The 15001-nt window shown below is 36.6% G+C and overlaps 1 protein-coding gene across 1 annotated transcript; it reads right to left on the reverse strand.

Annotated features, from left to right (window-relative positions):
• Positions 1 to 100: 100 nt before the first annotated feature.
• Positions 101 to 11296, reverse strand: LOC140840483 (uridine 5'-monophosphate synthase-like). The gene is made up of 2 exons (XM_073207670.1): positions 10972 to 11296; positions 101 to 281 (listed from the first exon to the last, which is right to left on the reverse strand). Exons 1-2 carry the CDS (start codon positions 11257 to 11259, stop codon positions 189 to 191), a joined length of 381 nt encoding a protein of 126 aa, XP_073063771.1. The 5' UTR covers positions 11260 to 11296; the 3' UTR covers positions 101 to 188.
• Positions 11297 to 15001: the final 3705 nt, after the last annotated feature.

The following is a 15001-nucleotide window of genomic DNA, read 5'->3' on the forward strand; positions in this document are numbered from 1 at the left end:
TAAGTGCGACCATAATCAGTCTTAGCCAAAGAGTAAATATTCAGGTAATGAATGGGATCTAATACGAGTAGAACGTATCTCACATTTTCAGAATAAAAAAGAGGGTTTTCGATCAGCTTGATAAATGAGGGATAAAGTCATCTAAATAATCAGAATTAAGAAACCGCTGTGCCAAAAATATGATGGTTCTAACGTACCACACGAAGCTTAGATCCAAAATCATCGGTGAAATCAGGAAATATATCCACATGGGTTTTTAACATGCAAATCTCAGCTCCAACCTGCAGATAAATGAAATAAGAGGGTAAGAATGATTGTCCAAAAGCAAATCTGCATGCATTTACAACAACTGTGCCATCTAAAACACTGCATGGGGTTTACCTCAATTGACACGTGTGATACATAGTAGCATGAATGAGCTAAAGACATGACGGTAGATCATGACTTATAATTGGCACACTGTTTGCTCAAAGCCACCAGATCTTCGTTAGAGAGAGAAAAAAGAAGATGCACTGCTAGTTGGCTGCTAGATTCCTCGTCCTCTTATTTTATTGGGCATGGAATATGAAAATTTATCAACGTAATGCGGCCATAGATACATATATACTTTACTTTTTTAAGTTGAACACATATCATCTGATCAAGAGAAATTTCCGGTAAATATCCAACTGAAAGGAAATAATATTGTCGAGTTTGTTAGAATTATAGAATTAAATTATTTTCTTAATTATATCCTTTCGAATCAATTTAAATTAAGTGTGATAATATTATGTGATTTTGCCTTTCTTAAGATTATGAGATAATTGTGCAAATATATTGTTGACTATTGAGATATTATATTTATGAGTTGATAAGATATGATATCAATGTTTAAATAGAGTTTATTTCTAATTAAATTCTTTCTTTCCTTGCTTAATAGGTTTCCTTATGAGATAAGACTCTCATCTAGAAAAAAGAAAACCTAGGACTTTGATGGTGGCCGTTTTTCTACTCGAAGTTATACACACACTTTGCACATTCTGAATCTCAGAGAAAATTGCTGTCAACGTTGCTACTTTGAAGACTGCCGATAACAAGTGTTGCCTTGAATGTTGGGAACATCTGAAGACAACATCTGTGCAGAAGTTGGCTGAAGACTGTTTTCTTGGATTCCCTTTTGGCATCACTTTTTATCTTTCTTGATTAAGTTTTTATTCTGGTTATTTGTTTTAGAAAGCATTTGTTTTCTCAACTTGTTGAGGAAATTGATTTTAGTTTTGATCACTAGTGATAGGTTTTTGTGTAAACGGTTACGTTTTCTAGTGATTAATTTTTGCCATAAGGCAGCGCACAAGTATTTATACTTGTGCATATTTAATCTCGTCCATCTATTTCTTTAAAGTGAATTTGTGCTATAAAAGTTAATTTTCCGCTGCGTGTAGATGTTGTCTGAGATGTTGTAACATCTGACACAACATTTAATTCTTATAAAACACAAATTCACTATTTTCAATCCTATTCTGATATTTCTATTATTTTTTATATCTGTCAGACAAAATAAACCTAACAAGTGGTATCAGAGCCAACTCTTGATATACTAAGTGCTGATTCTGGTTTTTGTTTTGTTGGACAGAAAAATAACTAATGGACATCTCGTTTGCAAGCGCGGCACTTCGACCACCAGTTCTTGATGGTACTAATTACAGCTTATGGAAGGTTAAAATAAGATACTACATAAAATCTCTAGATGAACGGGCATGTCAGCGTGTCATCAATGGATGGACTCCACCAGTCGCAACAGATCAAGAGGGGGACAATCGACCAAAGCTTGAAACTGACTGGACTGTTGATGAAGTGCAAAATTCGAACCACAACTCAAAGGCCTTGAATGCAATATTCACATCAGTTGACACGAATATGTTCAGCCTAATTACAAACTGTACTTCGGCTAAAAGTGCATGGGATATCCTCCAATGTCACTGTGAAGGGTCTGAGAGTGTGCGATGAACTAGATTAAGGATGCTTACTTCAAAGTTCGAGATGACGAGGATGGAAGAATCGGAGAGCATACTTGAGTATGATCGGCGCCTACAAGAAATTGCTAATGAGGCTTTCAGTGTTGGAGAGTCCATCTCCAATGAGCGTCTAGTTAGCAAGGTTCTCCGGTCTCTACCTGAAAGATTCAACATAAAGATTTGTGCAATAGATGAGGCTAAGGATACTTCTAAAATGTCATTGGAAGATCTTATCAGTTCATTACGTACTTTCGAGATGAATCTGGACATGCAGAAAAAGGATAAAAGGAAGACAAATGCACTTCAAGCTTCAAATGGCTCTTATAATGAACTCCTTCAAATATCTCAAGAAGTCAATGATTATGATCTCTGCGAGGACTCTATCTCCCTTATCACAAAGAAATTTAGTGATTACTTGAAGAGAATCCGAGATAAGAAGAAGGATGCATAGCCATCTAAATCTTCTAACCTCCTTGCACCTGAAAAGCCACAAAGGTTTCCTGCGAAGTTACAAATTCAAACAAGGAACGAAGGCAAGGGACAATTTACACCAAGGAAGTATGATTCGGTGCAGTGTAGAGAATGCCAAGGATTCGGCCACTACGCCAATGAGTGTGCAAACAGATTACGCAAGAACAAAGGCTACAATGCATCTCTAAGCGATGAAGAATCTGATCTTGAGGAGAAGTCCACTGATGAAGACAATCAAACCTCCCTGACTGCACTGCTGACAAAAACCCGCTGGCTACAAGTGAATCCTTTAGGTGTTGCCCTAGGTGTTGCTACACCTGGCCGCAACATTTGTGAAAAATCAGTCTGCTTCAACTCTATAGTTTCTGGAAACTTGAGTGAAGATGATCTGGAGGTTGATGGTGAAGAACTTACTCTTGAAAGTGTCCAGAAGCTTTATGAAGAATTTTTTGAAGATTGGACCAAAAGAAACAAGCTTAATGCAAATCTCATAAAAGAAAATGCTGATATAAAAGCAGTGGTTGCTAAACTTGAGGTAATTTTGAGCAAAAAGGATTTAGAACTTGGTAATATCGGGAAGAGATGACAAGAAGTGTCTGAGATTTAAAGACAGTGTGTACGAAACTGGTGAAACTTCAAAATCCACTGTCTTTGTAAAAGGAAAAACTGAAACATTCACACCGCCGCAATCTACGTCTCCGATCAAAAGCATACCATCAAAAAGACAACCCACTGCATCTGTTCCTAAGAAGAGAAAACGAAGGTATGTATGTCATTACTGTTTTAAGCCTGGTCACATCAGGCCCTACTGTTTTAGACTCAGGGACGATCGCTTAAACCAAAAGTCAAGACGAATGTTGCCTCAAATGTTGCACAACACCTTCCGCAACACCTCCTACGGTCAACCTACAGTAAGACAAATTTGGGTACCAAAGGTAAAAACTCATTGTAAAGTTGTCTACATTTCGTTGAAAACTAAGACTACATGTCACTGGTACTTTGATAGTGGTAGCTCACGTCACATGACGGGCTCAAGAGATCATCTGATCGATTATGTTGAACAAAAGTGTGGTAAAGTGACATATGGAGGGGTAGCAAAAGAAAAAATTGTAGGAAAGGGTACACTAAATGTTGAAGGACTACCAAGACTCCACAATGTGCTCTATGTTGAAGGATTGAATTCATATTTGATAAGCATAAGTCAATTATGTGATGATATTTGTTTGTTAAATTTGATAAACATAACTGTGAAGTCTTTGATGAATCGAATGTGTGTATTATGTCAGGTACCAGGTCCTCAGATAATTGCTATCAAATAGGTGAGGAACTTTCGTGCAAGCATGTGCAAATCACTGATCTTGACCTTTGGCACAGAAAACTCGGACATGCAAATTTTAAAACCTTGAAGAACCTGAGTAAGTACAATGCAGTAAGAGGTATGCCTAATCTCTTGTCTGGTATACCATATGTTTACGGAGATTGTCAAAAGGGTAAACAAACCCGCGTGTCGCATCCAGTGTTGCCAACATCTGAGACAACACGCTGTCTGGAATTACTACAGATGGACCTTATGGGTCCTATGGAAGTTGAGAGCCTCGGAGGTAAGAAATACTCTTTTGTGTGTGTTGATGATTTCTCACTCTTTTCGTGGGTTAGTTTTATTAGAGAGTAGTCAGATACTTTCGATGTATTCAAAAGCTTGATCACAAGAATCACTAACTTCCATAGCCTGAAGGTAAAAAGGATCAGAACTGATCACGGTAAGGAATTTGAAAATCATTCATTCTCATCCTTCTGTGACAAGAAAGGTATTTCTCATGAATTTTCAGCACCAAAAACTCCACAACAAAATGGCATTGCCGAACGTAAGAACAGAACTTTGCAAGAAATGGAGAGAGTAATGTTAACTTCAAAGAACTTTGCAAAGCGATTTTGGGCAGAGGCCCTTAACACGGAATGTCATATTTCAAATATGGTGTATTTAAGGAGTGGTTCAACCATGACCTCCTATGAAATAATTATGGGAAAAAAGCATAACCTTAGATATTTTCATGTTTTTGGCTGTGTGTGTCATACCTTAAATGACAGGGACCAACTCGCTAAGTTTGATTCCAAGAGTGACAAGTGTTTATTCCTCGGTTATGCCACCAATAGTCGTGCTTATCGTATGTTTAATCTAAGAACAAGGACTATTTTGGAATCAATTAATGTTGTTTTTGATGACTGTGCAGATCTTAAGAAGAAAACTGCTGAAGATGACATTGAAGATCTGCTGGACAATCCAATCTCACTGGAAAATGGAGATGCTGCCAAAGATGTTGCAACACCTGACACAACATGTGACACTGAAATCACAAAATCAGAAGAGCCACACTACAATGATGATGCAGTGGATAATGGATCGTGTATTCCAATCAAAATTCAGAAAAACCATCCATCATCTCAAATTATTGGAAGCATGCATGGAGATGTTCAAACTCGACAGAAAGAAAAGATCGATTATCGAAAAATGGCTGGACTGATTTGCATGAGTTCGACATAATCACATGTTAGATTTTCATGTTTTATATCCAATATTGAGCCCAAAAATGTTGATGAAGCTTTGAAAGATGAGTTTTGGATTAATGCTATGCATGATGATCTTGAGCAATTTATTCGAAATGATGTGTGGAACTTGGTTCCGCCTCCTGACCATGGTAACATAATTGGTACAAAATGGATTTTCAAAAAAAAAAAAAAACCGATGAGTCGGGAAACATCATTAGAAACAAAGCTAGACTAGTTGCTCAAGGGTGCGCACAGGTGGAGGGGGTTGATTTTGATGAGACCTTTGCTCCTGTCGCCCGTATTGAGTCAGTCAGACTACTACTATCCATTGCATGCTACATGAAAATCAAACTTTTTAAAATGGATGTTAAAAGCACATTCCTAAATGGCTTTTTGAGTGAGGAAGTGTATGTTAGACAACCGAAGGGGTTTGAGGATCCACATCATTTGGACCATGTCTACAAGTTGAAGAAGGTACTCTATGGCCTGAAGCAAGCACCACGTGCATGGTATGGGAGATTAACTGAATATCTACTCGGGATTGGTTTCAAACGAGGTGAGGTAGACAAAACTCTTTTTATTCAACAGTCCAAAGGTGAGATTCTTATTTGTCAAGTCTACGTTGATGATATAATCTTTGGCTCTTCCTCTCAAAAGAATGTTGATAATTTTGTTGAGTGCATGTCATCTACATTTGAAATGAGTATGGTTTGTGAGTTAAATTTCTTTCTTGGTTTGCAAATCAAACAAATGCATGATGGCATCTTCTTATGTCAAAGTAAGTATGCTAAAAATCTGGTAAACAAATTCGCTAATGATAACACTAAGCACATGAAAACACCAATGGGCTCAAATGAAAAACTATCCAAAGATGTTGCGGCCGAAGATGTTGACTACACCCTTTACCACAGCATCATAGGAAGTCTCTTGTACTTGACTGCTAGTCGCCCTAACTTGATGTTTAGTGTGTGTTTATGTGCTAGATACCAATCTAATCCTAAGATCTCTCACTTAAAAGCCGTAAAACGTATCCTACGATACATAGCCGGAACCATTAACTTAGATTATGGTATACTCACGAAACCAACTCAAATCTAGTAGGGTTCTCAGATGCTGATTGGGCGGGGGATATAGATGATAGAAAAAGTACTTCTGGGGGGTGTTTCTATCTTGGAAATAATTTGATTTCTTGGCACAGTCGAAAACAAAATTGTGTATCTTTATCCACTGCTGAATCAGAATATGTGGCATTTGGAAATGCTTGTACCCAACTTTTGTGGATAAATCAAATGATAGAAGATTATGGACTTAAAAGTGAATCTTTAGTGGTGTACTGTGATAAATCTAGTGTAATTAACATTTCAAAAAATCCAGTACAACACTCTCGAACAAAGCACATTGACATAAGGCATCATTTAATTCGAGATTTAGTAGAAGAAGGATTGATTAGAATTGAATTTGTTGATACAAATAACCAATTGGCTGACATATTCACAAAAGCATTGGACTTTGAGAGATTCTCCAATCTTAGGAAATCTCTTAGCATGTGTTCTGTTTGATCATTGATAGATGTTGTCTCAGATGTTACAACATCTCGGACAACACCTAACTTGCATGTGCATTTTTAGGACTTAGGCATACTACATTGCATTCATACTGTGATATGTTGTGTTGAAACCATGTAGCATAGTTTTCTGATGCTCTTACAATTCCTAGTTATCTTTTAAATCTTCACACCTATACATTTGAACTTTGTCACAAAGAACTTGAAGATTGGTCATTTGACTCTAACCAATGTGACAAGTCACTTAAGAAAAATTGAAAAGTAAGGTGATGGGTCTGTGGTTAGAAGGAAAGATGGAAAAAGATACCTAAAAGAGCCCAATGAAGGCTGTGCTTTTAGTGTGGGAGCTACCCCTTCTAAAATTACCACAGAAATAGGAGAAAATGGAAAAGGCTACCTAGGGGAGTCCAATGAAGACCGTTCTCCTAGTGTGGGAGCTACCATTCCTATGTTCAGAAAATTGTTAAGTCACCAAGTGTGAAGATAATCAAATTTTTTTTCGGGAATTGTGCGTGTTGTCAGGAGATGTTACCAACATTTGTGACAACACTTTATCTGTAAACATATGTCATATCTGCTCTCATGTTTCTATTTCTATTACATTCTGGTTTAGGCATAATTAGGTCATGCATAAACATATTTCCGTGAATATTGGTGTGCCACAAGGATATTGATAATTCGACAAAAGAAAATTCGATGAAAATCCAGATTGTGCAAAAATCTCGAATTTACGTGATGCTCGATGTCTAATGGAGCGAAAATCGATGTGGGTTACTGCTGGTAATTTTGAATCTGTTTTGTGCGAAAATTAACTGTGTAATTAACGGGGTTAATGGCTAATTTTTGTTGGGTTTCATTTTTGTTACCGTTAGACTTAAAGGGAGTTACACTGTGCTTATTTGTGATAATTAGTTTCTTCACTTCCCACTTATTTCAAACTCATTCTAACTGTTCTAGAAACCCTAAGCAATTGCACCAGCAGTTACTCATTTCTCTTTGAAATTTTCCCCTTGCTCGGCCTAACTTGCAATTTACCATCAATGGCAGGCAAAGGTTTTGATCCACTTGATATTCGGAGTGAAATGGGGCACACAGAAAATGTTGCCACTAGTGAGACAACATCTGCTACAACACCCGCTGACGAATCGTCTCTACCATTGGTCCTTACGACTGAAGATCCCGTCCCTTTGGAGGTAATTGCACCAGGGGAACCCGGAAATGCTTTCCATGTTGAGAATCCACCAATTATGCAAGTATTCAATCCTCTGCGTCAACCTGTTCGTCGATCCAAGAGACAGGCTGGGTATAATCCTGACCTCACACCAGGGAAACAATTTCGGTACAAAGGGCAATCATCCACTCGCCCATCGTTGATTGACCCTGCAGAGACTTCGGGAGATGACTCTGCTGATGGGGACTACGAATTGGTTGCTCGCAAAAAACCTGCACCACGGGTTACTGTTCTCTCGTCATCCTTTTCCTCCGGCCAGGATGATGATGATTCCCTTTCTGAGCCTGCACCTTCTCCAACACAACCCTCTTAGAATCCTGTTGACGAAAGTGAGGATGAAGTTTCATTGGCACAATTTATGGCCAACTTGAAAAATCAGAAGGGTAAGGCTCCATCTACCTCTACTGCTCCCCAAATCTCTACAAGTCCAACTGCATCAAGTCAGTCTAATAGTGAATCTGCTGACGAAGCGGGTTCTGGGGGTGCCAGACAAGCCAATAACCCTAAACCTATGGATATCGCCCCAGATGTTGAGGACACTGAGGACGACATTGATCTATCTGCCTATGATCTGGCCAACAGCTACAACAACATGTTTTACTCTGAGACGACATTCTCCAACTGGCATCTTTATGAAAATCGAGAGTTTGTTGCGGAGCGCAATGTGGATTTGGAAGCATTTTCTCGGTATAATTTAATCGAGTTTCTGAAGTCTCGGGGTCTGTTTTCCACATGCTCATCTGCTCTCCCCTACTGTCATAAGGCTATCCTCGAATTTTATGGAAATCTTTCTTTGAGTGTTGGCGATCCGAGATCGGCAAAATTTGGACAAGTTTTTGTCCGCAACAGGGTGTACAAATTCACAGCCGATGTAATCAATGCACACTATGGTACACCTGCTGTTGCCGACGGCCCTCCTCCGGATTTAAGCGAGGTAATTTCTGTACTAACTGGTGGTATGGTCAGCAAGTTTCCTCTCCATCCCAACAAGGTCTCAGCTGCTACACTTACATCACTCTATTCGGTACTGCACAAGATTGCCATCCACAATTGGACTCCGACTACTAATACCACTGTTGTCACCAAGGCTCAGGCACTGACTCTCTTTGCGGTTGGGAACTCAACCTTAAACTTTGGACGCCTGGTGTTCAACACAATTTTGCTGTATGCCAACGGCGGTTTGAAGTCATCCAAGCTCCCATTTCCATATCTCATTTATGGTATCTTGGAGTCACAAGGGTTTATTAAGGACATCGTAGAACCTTTCTCTTTGACCAGTGAATCCCTCAAGATTGCTCCTGCTCTTCTGCAAGGCAAGAGGAAGGTTGATCTTCCTTGGACTGCCTCTGCCTCAGTACCCCCTGCTACTGGCCCTTCTCAGCCTACCGCCTCTACCACGTCATCCCCTGCTACTGGTCCTTCTCCACATACCACATTTTCTACATCCACCGCTGGGTGCTTGAAGATTCCAGTCGCCGCTGCTCATGCTCATCTTGATCACGCCCGTAAAAAGATTTCTCAGGCCAAGGCTGATTTGGCTTACTATGAAATTTTGGCCTCTACTATCGAGGCTTTGTTGATCGTAGGTGTCTTTCATGGACAAAAAGGGGGAGATGATGATGCTGGTCCATCCGGCACTAAGGATGATGATAGTGATAGTGATGATAGTGATGATGATGAGGATGATGAATGAGGGTTATTCTGTTACTGTGTCTGCTCGTATAGTGTGTATGCTTTTACTATGTTTGTAAGTTTGTCTCTCATGCATTACTCAAAAATCAAAGAGTTTGTCCAGGTTTTGCTCTGAATGTTGCCATCAATATCAACAACACCTCTGCTAAGAGTATCGTATTCAGGGGGAGACAAACGTTCTTGAATTCAGGGGGAGTTGATTTGATCTAACAAGGATAAATGGGGTTGATCTCATTTTGTCCAAGAAAGGCAAAAAGGGGGAGATTGAAGGGAAATAATATTGTCGAGTTTGTTAGAATTATAGAATTAAATTATTTTCCTAATTATATCCTTTCGAATCAATTTAAATTAAGTGTGATAATATTATGTGATTTTGCATTTCTTAAGATTATGAGATAATTGTGCAAATATATTGTTAACTATTGAGATATTATATTTATGAGTTGATAAGATATGATATCAATGTTTAAATAGGGTTTATTTATAATTAAACTCTTTCTTTCCTTGCTTAATAGGTTTCCTTATGAGATAAGACTCTCATCTAGAAAAAGGAAAACCTAGGACTTTGATAGTGGCCGTTTTTCTACTCGAAGTAATACACACACTTTGCACGTTCTGAATCTCAGAGAAAATTGCTGTCAACGTTGCTACTTTGAAGACTGCCGATAACAAGTGTTGCCTTGAATGTTGGGAACATCTGAAGACAACATCTGTGCAGAAGTTGGCTGAAGACTGTTTTCTTGGATTCCCTTTTGGCATCACTTTTTATCTTTCTTGATTAAGTTTTTATTCTGGTTATTTGTTTTAGAAAGCATTTGTTTTCTCAACTTGTTGAGGAAATTGATTTTAGTTTTGATCACTAATGATAGGTTTTTGTGTAAACGGTTACGTTTTCTAGTGATTAATTTTTGCCATAAGGCAGCGCACAAGTATTTATACTTGTGCATATTTAATCTCGTCCATCTATTTCTTTAAAGTGAATTTGTGCTATAAAAGTTAATATTCCGCTGCGTGTAGATGTTGTCTGAGATGTTGTAACATCTGGCACAACATTTAATTCTGATAAAACACAAATTCACTATTTTCAATCCTATTTTGATATTTCTATTATTTTTTATATCTGTCAGACAAAATAAACCTAACACCAACATTCCAACTACCACATAATTCGAAAAAATATAAATATAAAAGGGAATGACAATGGTCTATGGTCAAATTCTTTAACGGATAAATCTCTAATAGATGATCACAAGAGATTGAAATCAACTATCCAAACTTCCTAGTCTATCTGACCCAACTTCTTATCTTATTTATGATATGAAAATGGTGACCACTGCTCACTCAGGATAATACAGAATAAATGATTCCAAAATCATATCATGAACTGGTTATATGACAATTCACACAAAAAATACAGCAGGCTAAACATCATCAGCCAATAAGAAAGTAGTAATTAATTTTCGTTACCTCACCTTGTCTACAATTTCAAGCAACTCAGCAGCAGTAGTAACATCAGCAGTCACACACAAGTTAGTTTGCTTCTGGACCATTATCTCATACAACCTCTTTCCTGTAGGATTATTTGCCAACTTTGCCCTCTCCTTATAAGTAATTCTTACTTTCACCTTCTCATTTGTTGGCACCGCCGGTAGTGCAACCTTTCGATTCTCCTCTAGGAACTTCATGACCATTTTCTGGGTTTCTTCTGAAAATCTTCCCTTCTCCTTCAATATTGAAACCATTTCACTCAGCTTTACCATTGAATGCAGTGTGATGCCATTTTCTGCCAAATTTTACCTTACATGAACACAAATTCAGCCATGAGTACAAGTAAATGTCTTACAGTTACTACTAGTCATATACACGGTTCGCTGTCGCGGTCGCGGAGATCGGAAGGGATGCTACCGTTCCAATTACAATGAAATTTCGCAGAACGGTCGCGGAACGAGTATTTAAAAAAATATTATAAATATATAAAAATTAAAAATTTTGGAAAATATTTAGAAATATAAAAATTAAAATAAATATCATTTAAATAGATTCTTTGATGTAAATAAGAAATTTAAATATTTTTAAAATTTTATTAACAATTTATTGAACACAATTTATATCGTCGTTATATTTAAAATATTTCCAACCATATCAAAAATTAAATATACTATTAAAAATTATTTGTATTTAATTAATTAAAATTTTAAAATATTTTCGATTGGATATATATAAGTTCACACAAATTTGAATCAATTTAGAGTGATGGACTAATAATAAAAATCAAATCTTATATAAAGTGATGTTACAAATTATTTAACATCAATTAAAATATAAATACTTTATAATTAACTTAGTTTTTTCACACTTTGTAATAAAAATTTCTTAATAGAAATAGTTGACTTAGTTTTTTCACACTTTATAAAACAGAATTATTTTAATACAATAAAAAAATTAATACCTGTGAAATTTGGATTACACAATATCTCCGGACCAATAAAAATTAAAGCTGAAAAATAGCCGTGGAAAAATTGAAGCGACAAGAAACAATTCACGCAAATGAATCAAGTGTGCACTTTACTCATGCTGCATTCATTAGCGGAAGGACGCAAAAGAAATGATGCAAATGAATCAAGAACAATATTCACTCATTCTGCGGAAATGGGCAATTTCTGAAAGAGAGACGGACGCAATTTATAAGCGGATGGGTCACGGATTAAATGAATCCGTGAACCTTTCTTTTATTTTTTTTTATTAAAACCGTCGCCGATTGGTTAAATAAAAACCGTTGCTACATACATAAAACCGTCCTAGTAGCGACGGTTCAAAACAAAACCGTCGCAAATGGGGTTCCGGTTCTTTCCACCGTTATATCCCCGTTTTCCACCATTATATCCCCGTTTTCGGTATACGAAACGCCGATACAAGCCATCAACCTACCCACCCCGGAACTTTGGAACGGCATAGGCCGTTCAGGTGGCATCACGGCCGTTCCGGCGAACCATACTCGTATATGACATGGAGAAAAATATACTAAACTATTGAGCACTCCATTTGATCGCTCATTTACATGAAGTGCCAGAAAAAAGATTGAGTTTTACTAATCTCTTATAGATGCCCGTGTTTACATGTCTGTTTACATAAATCTGTATATATTCAGTGTGAAGAACAATTAGTTCATTAGGACCACCGTTGTATAACCATTCAACGGATGTTGCTTCCTAGATAGGGTAAAAGTGCAAACCAATAGCAGCAGAAGTAGGAATAATGACACCTGAAATAATATTGTTTCCGTAAAGTAGAGATCCAAAAATATGTTCACAAATACCATCAATATCTACTGGAGGAGCAGCAATGAAGGCAAGAATAAATACAGAAGTTGCAGTTAATAAGGTAGGGATCATCAAAACACCTAACCATCCAATGTAAAGATGGTTTTTGGTGCTCGTTATCCGGTTACAGAAGCGCAAGTCTTTCTAAAATTGCAGTTTAAAACAGGTGCCTACTTGTACACAGTCAACCACCAGCAGATATCTAGCTGTGTTGGAAATAACACATCATAGAATAGTATTACTTTCTACTAAGCTGTAATTTATAGCTCTTTATAATGAAGTAGCCACGACAGAGCAATCTTATGCCGACCAGTAAAGAGTAAATGGCATTATACCGACGTACTATTGTTGCGCCTGATGCAAAAAAGCCGAGCTTTACCCCTGATCCACCAAAATTCACGCAAGCAGGCGATAAAGAAAAATTCAAGCAGAAACATGGTCAAATAAATTACCGCAGCAAAAAAAAAATGTGCCACCAGTTTCATACATCATGTACATTCATGCACCAGTTTCACCTTCATCGCCTAATAAATACTCAACGATAAAATGGTCTAAAGGAAAATAAATTGAATGTTGTTCTTTCTGTTTTTGATGATTCGATTATTTAGATGGAGATTTTTTTTAATAGTGAGTGGTTTTGAGTCAGTAAGAAAAAATATTTCATAACACGTTTGATGGGTTGCTGAGGTGATTGGGTTCATAAATTTCCCAATTTGAACTTGACAGATCTAGAAAAGAAGAAATAAGAGAGAATGAACTTGATACAGTATCAATAGCAATTCATATTGGTTAAATAATGATTTTCAACAAAAGTTTACATATTGTTATTAAGTATATCATAATTCTTTTGTTATTGGAACAACTTTCATAAATTTAACGAAATTTTGTTATTTCAGTTTTTGGATGGATGAAGTGTACTATCCATGTCTGTATCCAACTAAAGGCATCAACCAACTGAAATTATTAAAGGAAAAAAAAAAATCGGAGATGGTTGCACACAAGATTTAGGTATGTTCATTATTGCTTTAGAAATTTCATGAATTTTAACATATTCAGTTTGTTAATAAATTAACCAATAAGCATGTCTGTAGATTGAAATGATTGAGTTGTTGATATTATTGATTGACTTTGTCTCAATATTTTAATATCAAAGATTTCATCTAATCTATGAATTTTGAAGTTGATTATTTTTTTCGATTAAGATCTCTTCTCTTTGAAACTTCTTGTTAGTAGAACGAAGAATGTCGGAGATGGTTGCACAAAAGATTTGGGTATGTTCATTTTTGTTTTGAAAATATTTATTTTTTGTATTGCTCTTTAAATTTCATATAAATTTCATGAATTTCACATAATTGAGTATTTAATTTATTGATTCTACAAGTTGACTTGAATAATTTTTTTCCAGGTTAATCTTCAATCTCAATTATCAGCAGAGAAGTATTTTAGTTGCAAGTTAAGTGTACATTCCAAATATAAAAAAGTCAGTGAATTTTTTTCAGATTGCTTGAATGAAATGGACATGGACTTCATGGTTGAAAACACACAATTTGACAATCTGATTAAGTATGCTGCAGATTATGATTTATCTAGTCAGATTTTATTGTTTATGGTGATGAGACAAGTGTATGAAACAGAAGATGATGAAATGTGGTTTGTTGTAAATGATATACTAGTCAAGTTTTCTAGAATGAAGTATGCATTGATAACAGGGTTGGATTGTTCTGATAATTCCTGATGAAATAGTAGAAGTTTCAGACTTTTGTGATAGATATTTTCAAGGTAGTGATAAAGTATCTGTGAAGGAAGTTGAAGGATTTGAAAAGTGTGGATGAGTTGTTGAGTATAGAGAGAGTGAAGATGGCTTGTTTGTACTTCGTTTGTGGTGTACTATGACCTATAGCTCCAGTTAAGAATCCTCAAGTTGATAAAGAGATTTTTATCCTGATTGATGATTTTGATGTTTTTAATAAGTACCCTTAGGATACAATAGCTTTCAAAGGAGCTGTTTGTGATTTGGAAAAAAAGAAGTTGTGTTGAGCAAAAAAGCATAAAACGGTAAGTCTTCGAACAGTGGAACCCATGATATGGTTGGATTCATCAATCCGCTACAGGTAATTAATTTTTTATTTTTTTTTACATTTTTCCATGTGATTTGAATATGATTGATTATATGTGTTTTTAT

This window comes from Primulina eburnea, chromosome 9, assembly GCF_022965805.1.
Source record: "Primulina eburnea isolate SZY01 chromosome 9, ASM2296580v1, whole genome shotgun sequence".
NCBI classification, from domain to species: Eukaryota; Viridiplantae; Streptophyta; class Magnoliopsida; order Lamiales; family Gesneriaceae; genus Primulina; species Primulina eburnea.